This window comes from Ambystoma mexicanum, chromosome 1q (assembly GCF_040938575.1).
Source record: "Ambystoma mexicanum isolate Mex_15411 chromosome 1q, UKY_AmexF1_1, whole genome shotgun sequence".
Taxonomy (NCBI): Eukaryota; Metazoa; Chordata; class Amphibia; order Caudata; family Ambystomatidae; genus Ambystoma; species Ambystoma mexicanum.
In genome coordinates, this window is record NC_090922.1 from 1542506793 (window position 1) to 1542526312 (window position 19520).

General features: G+C 44.2%; 1 protein-coding gene across 1 annotated transcript in view; it reads left to right on the forward strand.

The window, feature by feature from the left end:
* Positions 1 to 16042, forward strand: part of LOC138551615 (zinc finger protein 432-like) — a 39778-nt gene extending 23736 nt beyond the window's left edge. The window contains exon 3 of the mRNA XM_069642498.1: positions 11935 to 16042. Coding sequence (XP_069498599.1) covers positions 13088 to 14008 — 921 coding nt within the window. The 5' untranslated portion in view covers positions 11935 to 13087 and the 3' untranslated portion in view covers positions 14009 to 16042. The remainder of the gene's footprint in view (positions 1 to 11934) is intronic.
* Positions 16043 to 19520: the final 3478 nt, after the last annotated feature.

Consider the following 19520-nt stretch of genomic DNA (forward strand, 5'->3'; position numbering starts at 1 on the left):
GATACCTCTGGTCAGGGTTGGTTAGGCTGGTGCGCCAACACTTCCATCGCACCCTGCCTCTTCTGGCTGCTTCCTCCCCTTGGGCATGGTTGCAGGCATAGGGTGAATAGCTCCCTGTTCACAGCCTCTTTCGGGGACTGCACGTTAATATGTCATCTACAATGTTGGGGCAGGTGCAAAATCCAAGTTCAGGCACTCACCAGGACCTTCAGCGCTTTATGTGTAAGCAGTTCTGTCTGTATATGCTTCAGTTGTGGGCTTTGTCAGCACATATTTATCTGCATGCTGTTTGTGTGTAAAATGCTGTAACAGCGCCCGAGGCCTCGGTATTGCTGCAGCTGTCTTCAAAAGGTCTTGCACAGAGGTTACAGCCAGGCTGTATGTACGCCCATCCCACAGGAACGGTTTCGCAGGATAATGGTCGGCAGTTGGGTCCACCAGCCAGTGCTCAAATAGATGTCAGAGCAGCACCCCAATGCAGCGCCAGATTGTTCCTGTGCTACGGGCTCCCATCCGGTCCCCTCACTTACCTCAAGGAGGGGGACCCCAGGGGCTTCTGTCTTTGCTATCGGCCAGGAGCAGGCGGGGCCCACTTGCCTCCCAACCGGAGCACGGCTTCTCTGTTGGCAAGTCCTCCGCAGCTAAGAGTCTTCTGCCGCCGTATACGGAACCCACCATGTTGCAGCACCTCCAATCTGCAGGTCCACTCACGGGTGACGCACTGCGAAGGCTGTTGTTTCAGGCACGGCCCAGATCAAAGGGTGCTGGTCACAGAGCACAGTCAAACCTGCCACTGGTGCGCACCAGCCTCTCGGGTGTAGGATGGGATCCTAATTACACAGATTAGGTATTTACAAGCGGGCTCTTCTGCACGGGGAGTGGGCGGCCAATATAGGAGCTCGGAGAGGTAGCCATCTTGCGGCTGCTCAGCAGCGTCCCCAATAAACCCCAACTTTCTACCTGACAGTTGGAAAGAGAGTTCCAAAAAGGAGCTCCAATGCATACACAAGAGTACGAAGACCTATCTCTAAACCAGAGTTCCTTTAACCATCTTGGGAAAAGAGCTATGCCTCACAGTCGCCAAAAATCCATCTTATCAGCACAGTTAATTATTGGCAGTACAGTCCCTCAATTTGATACATGAATTTCCCAGATTGCACAAATAGGAACAAGAACTAGAATACAAAAGAGTAGTAACACAACCCTGATGAAACTTATTCAGGGGTCTCCACTACCCTTGAATTAAATAATTACAAAAGTAATGTACTACAAAGCAAGAAGTAACGCAGTTAAAGTTGGTGCCTAACAGCTGAGACAGCTTTTATTCAAACAGATCACAAACGAGAACTGCATGAAAAGGCAAGATTGGGGCTTGTATACACATTAAACAAATTAACATTAACACATGTTACAACACAAAATTCTCACCCTGTAAAATATGATTGGATTTCGCATAACGGACCCATATAGATAGGCATATGTTGATCACCATAATTGGGCTGACAATCCTTCCCACACCAGCCCTAATTTCAATAACTGACGTCACAGTCTGCCCCCCCCCCATTCCCACATTACAATTTTGAAACATTTGGAGAAGACTGCAGAACTTGATTTTTCTGCGTCATCTGAGTTCTCCTGGGAAAGACATTTCCATAATGACAACAGCAGAGCCTTGAACTGAGAACATGCTGCACGACTAGGTTTCTGACTAGAGACACTCCATCCCCGTTCCCAGGCAAAGCATCTTCCTGCACAACTTGGACTACCATACTTTCCCATTTTCATTATTAATATTAGCGGCCTGCCCCCACCCTTGAGCCTCCAGCTTCCAGCCTTTGAATGTTGTATTATTTCATTGGCTCATGGCACCAGTCTGGGAGCATGAAGCTCCCTCTGCGCTGTTTGCAGCCTGTGGTTTTTTTCCATCGCAATTTAATAAGGCTAATATATGTTTGACCATGATGGCCTTTTTAAGCATAAGAAGTGCTTTAACATGTACAATTGTGTTTGAATATGCTCACCTGCACGCTATGCTGGGTAATTGCATTGCTAGCTTTAGTTCACAATGTTATTCTGCTACTGCAACTCATTGCACGAAAAATAAAAACTTGTGCTATGTGCTTTTATTGCACAAATAATACAAACATATATTTATTAAAATAACATGTGCTGCTTGTTTTAGTGCACCAAAATAAAACGTGTGCTGTCTATTTTATCATGAAAAAACAAAACATTTGCACTGTTTGTTGTTTTTCATTAAAAACTATATGTGCTCTGCTTTAATTGATGAGTCACGTAGCTGGAATTTGCATTCAGTTTTATCGCGCAGGGCTTGGATATTCAATACATTATTCCCCCCTTTTATTCATTTATTAATAATGAATTATTTTTCGCCTTTTTCAAATTCCTTTTTGCGTACCCATATTTTCTGTGGTGTGGTCATGTCACCTTCTTCCCATCCCTCCAATGTTTCCTCGATAAAAATGAATCCTTCCTCATTTTTCAAACAGAATACAGAGCATTCATTATACTTGTCTACATCATCAGGTTTTGTAAATACCCACACCTCAGGATCCTCCCCTTTTGGGGTATTGCTATTATCTTTCTTTTCACCCTCCAGCATGAATTTCCCTTTCCCCACTTTTATTCATCACCCTTGGAACAGTAGTGACGATGCAGAGCAAAGATGATCATCAGCACCAGCGCTGGGACAGTCACCTTAGAAACTCTGACAAGCCAGGTTGGTGTCCATGCAGAAACATTGTCAGCCCAGTTGCTTGTTTCTGTGCCAGTTACGTCTCCTGACATTTGCTGATGGAGTGATTTTATTTCATGTATTGCTTCCTTTAAAGTTCAATTTTCGCCCTTCTGTCAGGTATCATAGTGCAGCAAGTTCCTTGAATGTTGGCACAAACTCCTTCCATGGCTGAGATCACGTCCAACACAAATCTGTTCTGGAGAGCTACCAAGCGTAGCGCTCTCAGCTCCTTTCGTATGGCATTCAATCCCTTGGCAGTTGAGTTGACAAGCTGTAATAGTTCGTACCGAGTCAGCTGAAGCCACTTTGCATTTGTGGCTGTCTGTACACCAGGCAAAAACAAGGGCATGAAGAAGGTTGCTCTTCCGGAGAAGAGCCGATACTCTTCTGGTATAGCTGCTACATTCTGCTCACATTTCTCTGAGAAGTAATTGTTAGCTCTTTCCCTTCTCTTTACTGAATTTTTTTTTTCCAATGCTGTTTTTTTTGTACCAACATTTTTAAAGCAGTGTTGTTACGCAGCACCACCATTGCAGGGCTGCATAACGTGACCAGGGCACAAATTCCGCCCCAGGTTGCAGGAAGCTGAGCGTAAGCCTTAGATCCACAGGCCCACAAAACGTCCATCACTGAAGCAGTCGCCAACGCCAGTGCCTGGATCGTTATCATTCTTGCATGCCAAGTTCATTCCCAAGAATATCGACCCACTTGGCCTGAAAGATGTGTTTCGCACAGGTAGTATTGCTCAGTGGCAACACGCTTTGGAAGCAAGATGACGCAGAGCAGCACAGGTTCGAATCCCTGGGTCCGTGCTTAGAAACCTCTTCGGTATTAAGCGAGTTATAAATAACCAGTTATAATTCAAATAACATGTGCTGCTTGTTTTATTGCACCAAAATAAAATGTGTGCTGTCTGTTTTATCACAAAAAAACAAAAACCGTGCGCTATCTTAAGTGATTATTCATGTAGCTGGAATTTGCATTCAGGTTTATCGCGCCAGGCTTGGATCTTCAATACAAAACCATCCTCCATGAAAACATGTTATGTTACATTCACTTCTAGTGTGTTGCCTACACCAACGAGAACATCTTGATGCTAAGGAGGTAAGGCTGACAAGGCGAAATACCATCAGGCAAACACAGATGAGACACAGATGAGACTCAAGCCGAAAACAGGAAGGGCTTCAAAGAGCGTTGGAATTCCAAAGTTGGGCAGCGGCCACTGAGAAAGAGCGGTCCACCACCCGTGAGTACTTGAAACGAGGAACAGCAATACGCATGACAGTAGAGGAGCGCAACGGACGGGAAAGAGAATACTGGCAGAATTTTACTTGAATATACTCCTGCCCAGTTTTATAAAAAGCCTGATGGAGAATGCAAAATGCCCTGAATTGAACCAGTTTGACCACTGGCAGCCAATCTAGAGCTTTCAGAACAGGCGATGCAGAAGAATAGCGGGCAGCACCAGTAGCAAGCCTGGCCGTAGAATTTTGGAGAATTTGAAGTCGATAAAGAATGGACACAAGTTTGGCAAGAAAAAGAGAATTACAGTAGTCCAGGGAACCCGAAATCAAAGAAGATGCCACCAAAAGACGAAGTAGAGAGGGAAGAAAAGGTAAGACGTTAACAGACTGACACACCACGCTAACTTTGGCCTGGATAGACCATGTTGGACATATGAAAAATTCGAACTTTGCGTGCCATACCACTGACTGGGGGGTAGACACGTCATCGTCGTTATTTCTGTCACTTTTGCATATTGCTACAAATGTTACAATATTTATGGTAAATGGGTTAAGTGTTACATTTAGGTTACCTTGTCTTATTTATGTAGAGGTGATAGATTTGTAGATTTGCATGCATGCAGAAACATAACGATGAAACATTGTCACACGGAGGGCCCCTCCACACTCAGGTAAAGCTGGCGATCAATATGTGCACATGGAGTCTAGCTGTATGATATGAATGGCGGTCATGAGAGGGAGATCATAATAGGTATAAAATGCACACGTAATGGTACACCTGTATGGGAAGTGTTTTTTGAATGTAATAAAAGATATGAAATATGAGGTGGGATTTCTCTGTGTATCGCGGGTCTCTGCATTCTGGATTAATCAGAAGGGTGATTTCGCCATTACGGCAAAGGTTTGCAAAGGCCCGTCAGAGAACCGGTTTCGTAAGCTGGTCAACGGGGTGGTTGCAGTCAGTTTGCAGATGGCTGAAGTGCTGGTGGGCAATGGGAGATATGATCTCTGGTGAACTGAGAGATCATTGTTGCAAGAGATGGGAATCTGTCATGGCCACTGGCCTTCCTCATCCCCAGGGTCCAGTTGGACCCAGTCCTGGCGCCTCTGGCGCCAGGCTCATGTAAAAGTGTGCCTTGCACACTCTGTGCCAAGGGCATGTTCAGCTGGGCCGGGCGTGGCCATAGAACAGCATTGGAAGGCATATGCCAAAGTCCCAGGGAAGGGAAAGGTCGAGTCAGTTGGCGGGGCTAAAGGGAGAGGCCTGAGCCAGTCTATATAAGGCCAACCCATCCACGTGCCTTCGCTTCGCGTTATTCTGCTTTCAGCAGCATAACGCTCTCCACTGTGCTTACCTGTGCATCACTGGATTCCTGCAGCTCCATTCCTGAAGACATCTCTGAGAGCGTTCCTTACCTGCTGCCAGCCGCTACATCGCTGTGCGCGCCTCTTAGCTGAATACAGCTACTCCATTGCTGAGGGCGCTCCTTACCTGCTACTTGCCGCTACCTCGCTGTCTGCGCTTCTTACCTGCATTCCATCACGACTGGAGTCAGAGTCTTCATCTTACCTAATCCGGGCGCCCAGTTACCCGGAGCTCCTTCGCTCAATTATTTCCGCAGTAACTTCATCCTGCAACCGCAAATCTTCATCGAGCATCCGGACGCCATTCTTCACCGTCGGCCTGCACCTGCGAGGAAATAAAGAACACAACAGGTTAGAACTCATGTGAATAACGAACGCATGGCCATGCCATACAAGAGACTAGAGTTTCCTTATAAAGACCAACTTACCTGTCACTGGTGAAACTCCATCAGTCTCTAGGGACTTCCCGGACCCTCCTCGGCTCCGATTTACTTCTTCGTACCTATGGGGATGGAATAAGACATTGCAAGAATTATTATTAGACGAAATACAGACAGTCTAATTGAACAATAGTCATAACTAAAAGACTTCCCTTCTAAGTGGATTGGTCGCAGCTGGTCTGGATCAACACTTCCATGGACCAGTGAAGCAACTCTGGCCGTTCTACGCGCCCCTGCTAGGATAAGCAGGACGGATAGCTCAACATTACAAAACTACAGGAGAGCTTGTATGGGAAAGCGCTTGCACACTGTATTCTGGCACGAAAGGGTTGGGGGGAAGTCACGATATCCCCACTCCATTTTCATTGCCTCTCACCTTCACTCGGGGGCAACACTAGTATCTAGAGCAGCAGGCCCAGCAACAACCTGGAGGGGGAGGCGATTCTGAGGAGCCAAGTCAAGGGAGGGCTCCAAATGTGCCCCAACGCCCCCGCAGAGACCAGGTGAGCGTAACAGCATCTTGTGAAATCATGGGGTTGTTTGAAGCAGGTGGCTCTCCTGGGGCACTTGCGGAGACAAGTAATAATACATTTTAGGAGACAGATTGTGTTGTCAGAGAGTGGGTGGAACTCATGTGGATAGGAAAAGTTCAGCCACGTAAGAGTCATAAAAATCCGACACCGGACAGTTCTGGGCAATGCGGTTAGCAAACACAAGTGGGTCAACGGGAATCTACGTGTCTTTATCTATTCTTCATGTGCTTAGGTATTTTTGGGGTAGGCCTGTGTGCGTCATCAATAGGAATTTAGTTATTTTGTAACTAAGAGGCAAAGCTGTCACCAAATATGGAGAGCCTTTGGGAAGGGGTGTGTTGAAAACCTTGTAATTATAGGTTTTAGGGGATTGTGTTATGTCTGTGTCCAATGAACTGTGTGGGTTTTAGATTTCTCTGTAAAGGGCAACCAATCATGTTTGGGGGCATGATTTAGTAACGCTATCTGGGGGCAGTGTTTTAACTGTTGTAAATTGTATATAATGTGCTCTTTGTATGGTTCAGAGACCAGGATTAGTTTGACTCATAGATGTCATGCAAGCCCCTCTCCCGGCTGTTGTACAATAAACTTGCTTTTGGACAAAAGGTGTACTTACTAATTTTAGAGGTGGCCCTAATTTGGGTTAAGGGGCAGAGCTAACGGTCCATGTCTACAGCCACAAGGTGGTAAGCTTGATGCCCAAGTTACTGACTATTGAGGAAACTGAGGGCAAGGTTCTGAGCTCACTAGGCCAGAAGGCCGACAACCACATCGAGGACTCCGTAGGAGAACCAACGATAAGGACCTCAGTTTTATTGCCGTTGAGGCAAAGCCAGTTTTTTGCCCATCCAAAAGTGGACAACTGACCAACACTGCTCAGCAGAAAGATAAAGATAAAGCTGCACCAGAATTTGAGTCTGATCCCCGTAGGAGTAACACCGGATCCCAAAAGAGTGAATCAGTTTAGCAAGAGGCTGAACATAGACATTATAGAGGAGAGGAAAGGGAGTGGTACCCTGGGGAACACCACATGTGAGGAGACAAGAAGATGAAATGAATGGAGAGAGGGAGAGTGAGATCAACCAGAGACAAAGGACTGGAACCAGTCCAGGACGGAGCCAGAGATAACTGCCATGGACAGTCTCTCGATTAGAATGCCAGGGTCCAGTGTCGAAAGCGGCAGATAGATCTAATGGGGTCAGAGCACCAATACCACCCTGATCCACAATCTGAGCCAGATCATCAACCGCAGACACCAGAACAGATTTGGTTCCCCTGCCCGCTCGGAAACTGGACTGTGAAGGGTCCAGGAATCCAGAGTCCTCAAAAAAAGAACAAAAGTGTGTGGCAATTAAAGCTTCCAAGAGTTTCACAGGGTAAGAGAGCAAAGAGATTGGATGGAAGTTAGAAGGAATATAAGGATCAATATTAGGCTTTTTAAGAAGAGGGATAATCAAAGCGTGCTTCAGAGACAGGAATGTGAGTATTAGTAAAAGAGAAATTAACCGCTGAGGAGACTGAAGATGCAATAGCAGGGATAATAGTTTTAAGAATGCTGAGTGGGATCGGGTCAGCAGGGGATGCCGATTTCATACTCGAGAACATCCGAGTCACGAATGACTGGGAAAGTAGACCAGGAGTGGGAAGATTACTTAGGAAAAGCAGCATGTGCCATAAGACGGGATTACGGCATGCTGGTAAGATGCAGTAGCTTTAAGCAATGTAAGGCAAGCCATATGGCAATAGGATACGTGCCACTTCCGTTCGGGCTACAAGGAAATCTAAAGTAAGTAAATAATATAGTCAAGAAAGGAAAATAAAATGAGAATTGTAAGTTGCATGAAGGGCAGTGTATATAAACTGGCGTCCAGTCACCGGCTGTCGGCACTGATAGAAAACATCAGGGACCCTTTAACACGCCCTGATGGAGAATGCACCTACATTGGGGGAAGGGTATGTGATGAATCCTTGGATGTCGTCCCTTCTCCCCTAGAGGGAGCCCCTTCTCATGAGGCCGCTTACCCGGGGTGGTACGCAATGGGAGGATCTCATGCGGAGGGATCCGCCCTGTAGGACTAGGGAGGACTATCCCGGGAGAATGTGGTATTCCAACACTACTCCACAGCCTCACTTCCATGAATGTGTGTAAGATAGAAAACAAAACCTGTTTGAGAAGTACTGGCACGAGGGCAAGTCGGGACTATCTACTTGAAACACACTTAAAGAATGTACATACCACTAGGATGAAGAACCTAATCTACCCAAGGGAGATTCCTAGGATAGGTACTGGGACAAGGTGGTGGTGCAGATCCATGAAGAGTACTCCTAAGAGCCACAACAAGCACTCTAGTGGTTACCAGCTACTTATTGATCCAAGTAGAATAGAAAAGGAAGAGAGACTTGGGAAGACGTGGCCTAGACCTCCTTGGAGGAACCGCGAGAGCCAGCATGGTGCAGGAAGGAAGCAGACCGGGATGCCAAGAAGGGACCGGGAAGGATCAGGGCCAGTCCAGAGTGGAAGGATCACACAGCGAGCTGGTAGAGAAAAGCTCCCAGGGTTCATGAACCCTGGTAAGTGCATGGAGGAAAAGCTGTGCTGCCCGGAGGAAGATTGAAACAGCGGAGCCGCCGCAGACCGAAGGAGGTCCCTGTGAGCCAGAAGGGACCTGTGACGGACAGCAGGTGCCCAGGAGGAGCCGGAACCCTCACAGGCCTTAAGGAAAGGTACATAGGGTGCTGGACAGGCACTGGAGACCCGAGGAAGTGGTGGCAAGTCCAACAGTATAGGGTCTGGGACCCGCAAAGATGTGGAGAAACACTTTCACATGTTGAAGCTTATGATAGAACTCCTTCTGGACCAAGAAGATCCCCATTTTTGCTTTGTTTAGTTCAGAGTGTGAGGGACAGAAATAGGTTTTGTCGCACGACAGTGGACTCTTTAATTTCTTGGACATCCTAACAAATCCTTAGTCTTTGGTTGAGGCAGGGAATCCCCTCATAGATGTTGGGGATAAATAGGGTTTTCTCTTTATTCTTTAAGGTAATAAGTCTTTAGCAGCCATCATGCCACCTGTGTGTCAGCCTCCTCCTTCTGCACCTTTACACTATGTATTTACGGAATTCAATTATTGTTTTTTTTTTAAATTGTTGTATGTAATTCTTTTATGGCTTAATATGAAATAAAAATGGTTGATTGACTAGAACATGCCTGTGTGCTAACAGGAATGCTGTGCCATCCGTTCACTAGAACTAATAGAAATTCTTACTAGCACTACCACCTTACAGGAAGAGATACATAAATAGCCTTAATTGGGTTACTGTGCCCCCTGTGTCAACATTTAGATGTGAATATCTGTTTGCTGAGCGAGTTGGGGCACCTTAGAGATAATCCTCCAGCCCTAAGAAGTATGGAATTACTAAACAGCACTTTTGTGAATAGTCCCTGGAAATGTTGGTAATTAATTAATATGATCTGTAGAATTTATGTGGTTTCCTCTGGTTATTCCTCGGGCATAGTCTGGCTTTCCCATCAGGGATTCGGCAGACTTTTGACATGACTTACTTGATGGGATGTGAGGCTTTATTCATTAAGGAATACAAACTTGTACTGTGACAAGTTTTGTACAGTTGCTTGTCTTACCTGCTGATCAGATTTATGGATATACCTACTAATTACAATGATTGCCACATGTCTATACATACGTGTAAGTGTACAATCCTATTGTGCTTGTATGATCTTCTTTTTGCTCATGTTTTTTTATACCTTTCTTTTAACATGCATTCTCGTTAGAAGTCAGCTTGCTTCGCTTCAAAAGGGGGCTTTATTGTAATGGTCTTGGATGAGGACCCACGTGTGGTAGAAGCTGATTGAAGCTGTGTGGGAGAGGAATCCTTCAGTCGTAAATGTTCCATCAGTGTCAATTGCCTAAGCATTTGAACATAAGAAGGGTGTTCAGGTAACATATGAAATGCACCAGTGTAGTCGCTGCTGGTCCTTAAGTTGATGACACCCAGGTCTGGATGCTGTGTGTCAGCCTGGAAATGATGTGGGCAATAGATATTTCTGGAGATGATGGAAGCACAATTATAAGAGCATGCATGTTAAAATAAGAGTCAAAAACTGCAACAAGTGACCTCTAAATGTTACAATCTATTTTGAGCAAAACACCAACAAAGTCGCTTCAAATAAATAAAAGGCAACATTGACCAAGCCTCGACGCTAAGATCGCTCTCAAGGCACCACTGATCGCATCGCATTGCAGTAGCGTGCGAGTTTCAGTAGGTGAACATGGCATCACTGCCCAAGCCTCGAGCCTAAGAACACACTCTGGGCACCACAGGCTGCATTGGACTAGCGTGTGAGTTTCAGTAGGTGAACATGGCATCACTGCCCAAGCCTCGAGCCTAATAACACACTCGGGGCACCACAGGATGCATTGGACTAGCGAGCAAGTCCCTCATTAGTCTCTGCTTACAGAGCTGGACGGTGCCTGCAGAGAAGGCTTCAGAAATTACATCATGGCTTGTAGACCGCTTCCATTTAGGCACTGGGTAAAATGGAGGGGAGAAGCCGTTGCAAGTCTGTTAGCAGATTAACATCTGCAAATTACTGCCAAAACAAGCATCTGGGGTTAAATATCCACTTACCCCCTCTACTAGCATAGGGCCCCTAAGCCCACAAAGAATGAACAGATATTACATTTACAGCTTTCCATTTGGAAGTAAAGAATTGTATTGTGGTTTAAATCAGTATGTGAGAAATCCTTCTTTCATTTTAGAAGTACATATACAACGCAATATAATTATTTTTTCATATCATACTTCATGCCCGAGTCTAGCCCTTAAGCCCGGGACCAAGTTTCGAACCCATGTTGCTCTACGTTGTCTTGTCTTCCACGTTGTTGGATATTACCAATGATGGGGCTCACTAGATACCAGAGATGTGATAGAAGCATTTCTCGGGGTACAATTTAGTAAGTTCTTGGTTACAGCACAGAGGGTACAGGGGCACGCTGAGATTGAACCTTGGTTGCAATTATCAGAATCCACAAAAAGATTGGATCTGGATCGGGCTACGGGAAACTGACAAGTAACTGAACCATTTGCACGCACTCCTTAGCAATAAAACGGGGTGTGTCCCCCCTCCTGAAATCTACCCACTGGTATTGTGTACAGGGCAGTACAAGTGGTACCCCTTTGGCCAATTAACCTCATTACATGGAAATGGGGGCCTTTTTTATAAACATAAAGTCAAATGGGATGATACTGGGAAGTTGGAGAGAATCTCCCATGCACTTTACCTCATTACCAAAAATAGTATTCTATTGGTCTCTGACACAAGCTTGTGTATATTGTCAATCCTATGGGAAGAGGGTTGCATTTTGGAGTTTATCTGGTTTTACAGTCGATTCCACCTTTTAGGGGTGCATGTCCCCAATAAATGGCATCCTAGTATTAAAGTCTTGTTAGTTACTACATGAGTAATTAACTAATGTGCAACACTATTACTGAGCACCAGCCTGCCTGTAACATGTAATGCATGGTATTGCGAATAATTTGAAACTAATATTGTGCTTTACCTTTTATTTCAATAGGTGACGGATGGCCCAAAAAATTCAACAGTGATTGTTAAATTCTCTGGACTATTACAGAACAAAGCTTCAAACCAGCATTACAGACTAATGATGGCAACAGTGTTTGATAATGATGGCAACAGTGCTTGATAATGATGGCAAATTATGGCAACAGTGCTTGATAATGATGGAAACAGTGATTCATGTGCAGGAAGACACAGCTTTTTATGTTGCCTATTATTCCTGAGAGAACACATGAGTGTTATTTCAGATACATTCTTAATGTAAGACTAGTTTGTTTGAATAATCTTTGAAACCCCCAGTAAATTCAAATGATTAACAGTGTCCATGCACTGAATATCTTGAAAGCTTCAGTCAGAGGAAAAAGCTTGTTTGTCACCAGAAATGACCTACACATGAGAACGCTCATCTCTGCTCTGAATTTGTTAAAAGGTTAAGTGGAAAATGTCCTCTTTTAGCACCTGACAAAATAAACTGGCGATAAAACTTACATGTGCACAGTATTTTGAGAATGTTGCCATCTCAAGAACATACTTCTTGCCCACATGAGAAAATTGGAAGAAATCCTTGTCCATGCACTAAATATGAGAATAATGTCCATTTGCATGATACTTATCTGCCAACAGCAAGAACATACAGGCCAAAAACCTCATGTGTGCATTGAATGTGGGAAAGGGTTTGCTAGAAAAGCGGAGCTTACTCTCCACCAGAGAACACATACAGGTGGGAAACCTCATGTGTGCACTGATTGTGGGCAAGGGTTTCTTCGGGCGGATAGTCTTACTCTACACCAGAGAACACATACAGGTGGGAAACCTCATGTGTGCACTGAATGTGGGAAAGGATTTGCTAGGAAGGGACAGCTTAATAGCCACAAGAGAACACATACAGGTGAGAAACCTTATAAGTGTACCGAATGTGGGAAAGGGTTTGCTCAAAAGGGACTTCTTATTAACCATCAGAAAACACACAGGTGAGAAACCTCATAAGTGTGTTGAATGTGGAAGAGGATTTGTTCAGAAGTTACAGCTTATGAATCACAAGTTAACACATACAGGTGAGAAACGTCACATGTGCACTTAATGTGGGAAAGTGTTTGTTCATAAGGGATCTCTTTCTATCCACCAGAGAACACATACAGGTGAGAAACCCCATGAGTGCACTGAATGTGGGAAAGTGTTTGTTCATAAGGGAGTGCTTACTATCCACCAGAGAACACATACGGGTGGGAAACCTCATGTGTGCACTGAATGTGGGAAAGGATTTGCTAGGAAGGGACAGCTTAATAGCCATCAGGGAACACATACAGGTGAGAAACCTCATGTGTGCACTGAATGTGGGAAAGGGTTTGCTAGGAAGGGAACTCTTATTAGCCACAAGAGAACACATCCAGGTGAGAAACCTTATAAGTGTACCGAATGTGGGAAAGGGTTTGCTCAAAAGGGACTTCTTATTAACCATCAGAAAACACAAACCTCATAAGTGTGTTGAATGTGGAAGAGGATTTGTTCAGAAGTTACAGCTTATGAATCACAAGTTAACACATACAGGTGAGAAACGTCACATGTGCACTGAATGTGAGAAAGTGTTTGTTCATAAGGGATCTCTTTCTATCCACCAGAGAACACATACAGGTGTGAAACCCCATGAGTGCACTGAATGTGGGAAAGTGTTTGTTCATAAGGGAGTGCTTACTATCCACCAGAGAACACATACGGGTGAGAAACCTTATGGATGCACTGAATGTGGGAAAGGGTTTGCTCAGAAGCAACATCTTATTATCCATCAGAGAAGACATACAGGTGAGAAACCCCATAAGTGCACTGAATGTGGAAAAGGATTTGTTAGGAAGGAACACCTTATTGATCACAAGAGAACACATACAGGTGAGAAACCTCACACATGCACAGAATGTGGAAAAGGGTTTTCTCTGGTGAGTAATCTTACTGTCCACAAGAGAACACATACAGGTGAGAAACCTCACACATGCACAGAATGTGGGAAAGCGTTTAGTTGTAAGAGAAATCTTATTTACCATCAGTCCTCACATACAGGTGTGAAATCACAGAAGTGAACCGAATGCAGGAAGAGCTTCTTTTTGAAGAGAGATCTTATTCGCCACCAGAGAACACATACAGGTGTGAAACCTCATGAGTGCAGTGAATGTGGGAAATGGTTTGTTCTTAAGGGAGATCTTACTATCCACCAGAGAACACACACAGTTGAGAAACCTCACATGTTTACTAAATGTGGAAAAGGATTTGTTGGGAAGGTACAGCTTATTGATCACAGGAAAACACATACAGGCGAGAAACCTTACACATCCACTGAATGCGGGGAAACCGTTTAGTCGTAAGGGAAATCTTATTTACCATCAGTCCTTACATAAGGTGAGAAACCTTATGTGTGCACAGAATGTGGAAAAAGCTTCAGTCTGAGCAGTAACCTTGTTAGGCACCAGAGTAAACATAAACGTGAGTATCCATTTCAGTGTACTTAATATGGAAAATACTTCAGTACACGGGATGTTCTTATCCACCAGGAGAGAGGACAGGTGGGTGGTGATATCTCCTCTGCAATTGAAGCTTTAACGGGGATGAGGTGCTTCTTTAATGGGACAGAGGTTGGAACGTCTTTTGACTAAAACTATGATTAACCTTCCTCCAGAGCTGTTCCCAGTTTCCTTTGGCGCACACACAGTGGCTGATTATGGACGGTTAAGTCTCTGCTGTTTGAAATGCTTCCCTTCTGGAAAATTCTGAAAAGAGACCCTACCTTCTGTGTTAAGGTTCCCATTCTATGGAACACTTTGCCTGAATTAATGTGCACGACATTTTGGTAAAAGCTTAAAGAATCTGTGGTTGAGTCATAGGCCCTCATGGATATATGGGGGGAAACGGTTCAATTTATTTTTTGCCAAGAGGCCTGCTATAGCCATGTATTGGAAAGTAGCAACATAGCAAGAGAATTCTAATAGGGGTGTCACACACACATAGTGAGAAGTGTGTTTCAGTGTTACCATTCATTGATTTATGTAACCATTTATTACAGCAAAGCGCTTAGCAGCTAAATTGCTTGATCGTATCCTACATTCATGCAACCACACTTAAATATGTAGTTTTAAGCAGGCCAGTACATGAACCCCTTTGTGCATACATACTACACTGGTAGGACGTGGATTCAAATCTAGTTCTTTTATCTTAAGCAGCATTTTGCTTAAGAGCTGGGACAGAACAACCCACGACAAAGTCCTTGACTTAGGGCATAGATGATACATCAGCAAGTTGCTTGGGGAGTTTACTGCTCATATTGTTTACAGGCATCACACATGAGGGGAGGAATTTCCATGTTCTACAGGTTAGAGTCAGAAGCAGGGGTTTGTCCACTGAGTGACAGCATTTTATGGTAAGGGGATTTCTGAACTATAAACCTGCTGCCAGCCCCTATATGAAGGCTGGCTGGTTTGCTACGGCTGTATTTGCTGGGACCCTGCCAAGGGATACAGAGGGTGTGAGCACTGTGCTATGCCTCTTGAATAGTGCACAGCGCTTCTGGTCCTTTGTTATTCTGGTGTATTGATGATGTCCTTTCCATAGAATATTGTGATATATTGTAATGTGTATGATTGCATTTTTGATTTGGTTAGATTTAGAATACTAATGGTGCCTATACCAGGTATTGCTTTAGAGACACAAGCATTGTGATTTGCCTTTAGAAATGTGGTGCCATTTTATACAATATTGCTCCAGACCATATTGCTTTAGTGATCTGAGCACTGTGATCATGACTTTAGAGGTATTGGGCTTTTTCCTTAGCAGAAAGGATAAGGCTGGACAGGGCTTTTGGCAGTGGAAATATGAATTTAGCCACACGTGGGTTTGGACGGGGTTTCATGTGTTGGAAATGTGATCGGAGCCCCATGGTTAGAGTATTGGTGTAAATTGATTTAGTTACAGAGAGGTGACTGATACCACCCAAACAAATGTGTTTGAATACAATGTGGGTTTAGCAAGACAAATTGAGGGCCATGTGAAGATGACAATATGTGGATTTAGCAAAAATGAAATGAGGGTTTATATATGTAAATAAAATACTTCTTATACACAAAGTTGGTTGTTCTTGACTGGGATATGTTGGTATAGTATATGCTAATCGACTGCACTGTGTTATGTAATGTATTTTAGCCTCTCTCCTGGAAGTCTGTCTCTGTGTGCATTAGAACAGGTTTGATGGTTGCACATTGATACTGTTATGGCACTGAGTTGGGAAGGAAAATACATTTTGAAGCCCACATACTCTAAATCTAAAACATTGTAGCAAGAGCATAATATTGGCACTGTACTGGGCTAGGAGAGACGTCCTCTGCGTTCCAGTTCATTGGCTAATAGATTCCTCTGTCACATAAGAAGAGCGATAGACCTTTCTCAGCTCAGCTCAGGCAAAGCGCAGAGGTCTTACTAGCCAGGGAGATCCCATGTGAGCACGGTACAAAGCCTTTAGTATTCTCTTGGAATTCTCAGTTTCCTCTGCCACCAATGACCATTACATTCTTAGTCTAGGAGATGCCTGCATCAGGGACTCCACCTACTGCATTTTACAATCCTTCCAGGTTAATTAAACATATGCAGCTATGATGCCTCATTTGATATCGGAGTCCCTGCTTAACAGGATGTGGCGTGCCCCATGCTTCAGTTATCCCTTATCCTTAACCTGTTATGGTCTACGCCTGGCCAGACTGATCTACTCCTGCAGCTTCAGATTGTGTGGTCAGAACACTTGGGTACTCTTATGCTAGGATAGTATATTTCTATAGCGCCTATACACACTGTTTCAAAGCGCTTCAAGGCAAGGGAGGGAACAAGGGAAAATACAATGACATTCTTACAGGCATTGAACAGCAAGGATGTGAAATTAACTATCGTACTGACGACATTTCAGATAGTGCAAGAGCTAGACATGGATAAGGAAGGGAGGGGGAGAGCGTGTTAAGGATTTCAGCGCACAAATGGATGCTTGTCTCTTTATATTCTATAGATTCAATATTGAGATGGTACACCACTCATTTCACACCCCTTTTCAAATACCCCAGGTCACAATGGACCATGAACCAGGCTGGTTGGTAAAACACAATATTTATTTATTTTAACATTCAAAAGAAATCATACACTTTTTAATATGGGGCAGCAATCACCAATGGGGTGATAATTACAATGAGAATGGGCGCAATGTACGTGGTTTACCTTTCTAGTGGAACATATATCCAGCACAGCGGAATAGGAGCACTTTTTGATTTAGGAAAGATGGCACCCAAGTTAGGATTTCCCCCTGCAATGGTCCCTCAACCCACAAATAGTCGATTCTGAGTGGATAAACAGAAGCAGCAGGTAATCAGGAATAAGAAACAGGAAACGGAATCCAAATCTGACCTCCCCTCCCCAAATAAGAGAGAAAAAGGGATTTGAAACCCCTTGCAAAGTTATGAAATGACACTCAAAAATGGACAAATAAATAATGAATGTGTGTGGAAAAACCTTGAAGCAAATATAATTCCTCACTAAAGCAACCATGGCAAGACACTAACAATCACAAAGAATGGATTACCAAGAGCATACAGTTCGAAAATGAGTGGAAAGTTTAAAAAGGATTGCAGTAAAATGACACCTGTAAAAGTTGTATTTTTTCAATTCCTGCCTTAAATTACCCAAACAGTTTTTAATAAAAACGGGTGAAATACACTGATTTGGTGCAGTTTGGATTGGGGGACAGAGTTATATCCCAGGGATATTCTAGAAGTGAAACTAGGTCTTTAGCTATGAAACTGGATGAGTTATGCCAGATCTAAAAAGGTGCACTTTGAGTAAAACGAAGCCATGAAATAGGAAAGGAAATCAGTTGTGACAAGAACAGTTTTACTCTACACTAGAGTATTCAGGCTAGGCCACTAAAGATGGACACAGTAAGATCCAGGGTTGCTTCGCAATTTTAACCCTATCACCCCAGCGCCCACCCCTGGCGGAAAGCAGTCAGATCACTCGAAATAGGACTAATCGCATAGGATTACACAAGACAAAATTGGAAAGACAGGTGGTGCTAGCCCTGGAAATCAAGGGCAGGGTTGCACAGATAATTCTGACAGTTTTAAAAGTTACCAGGATAAGGATAGGATGACTTGGAGAGTGGATATAAGGGCCAAGACAAGATCGGCTATGGGTTCCTATGGGTTGGCGATTATGCCCACAGTCCACTTTATAGTTTTGGGATTTTGGACCGTCAATAGGTTCTGGTCACTACACGGAAGCGCGCTTGGCAAACAGCTGGGAAAGTCTGGTCACCGGATGTTACTTCTGGAATGGCAATTCGGTCACTGGATACTAAAGGTCAGCTGGATGGCAGAATTGTGTATCAGAGGAAGGGTCGAATGGGCCCTCCCTCCCTTTCATTCCAACCCTTGTGCACTATATGGATGCGTCACGATTGCCCTGCGCTTGTGGCCACAGGTGCCGGGCACCCCTGAATACAGCACCCATGAGTGTGACGATTATAAATAGAATCTGAAGACAGCCAACTACCGACCCCATATTGTGTGACCACTGACTCCATTTTGTATCTGTTCAAGACAGGCCCTGCACCAGAGTTAGCCAGCAGGCCTGCAGCTGTCCCCTTGAGCCGCACACAGCGAACAAGTGACTCCCCTCTGTCGCCTCTGCGGCCGTCCGGTTCTCCTGGGAGACTGGGCGTGCAAATGAAACAAACTTTGCACTGTATCTTCTACTTCCCGTCTTACCTCACTGACCCTCAATGCCTGGTACTGGAAAAAAACATTCGTCTCCACAAACTGCGTCCCGACATGCAAACCATAAACCATATGACCCACACCGCCTTTAATCTTGCACGTTTGTTGATAAAGACCCCATGTTATGTGCCACCCTGCATCACCCCCCAGCGCTCATCCTCACGGTGAAGTTGTAAATTCCTTTTGTAATATGAAATACCGAGGGACTGTCCCATGAAATACAACAATGTGTTCCGCTAACACATTTGAATAGATTGTAACACGCACCGCATCACTGTTCATATATTTATGGTATAAGACTTAAGCCTTGTGACTCCCTTTACTAAGATGCCTTTGTATAATATAATAGATGTGCATGTTAAGGAACAAGCTATTGAAGCCCACTCACTCAATCACCAGTCGGTATATCGTGTATTGTTTGATGAAAGCAGATGACGGTAGATTGTATAAAAAGATGCAGATGATATAAGCAATGGAACTGATATGACACGCACATATGTACATATGAATAAAACCTTTTGCGGCATGACTCGAATAGTGTATCCAAAAAAGACATGGTTTACCGCATAGCCAATTGTTATAAATGTTACAACAATAATGAAGGTCAATTTGTTTCGAAACCCCAGTTTGCATGGTTAAGGAATAAGTATGATATTTAAAACAGAGCCCAATGCAGCGAGCTGCAGGGCCGCACCTCCATTCCCTCCACAGAGTCACGCATGAAGCACTCGACACCCCCACCCTTCCCTCTAAAGCACAAGGACCAAACATGTATTTGTACCTGGATGGAATA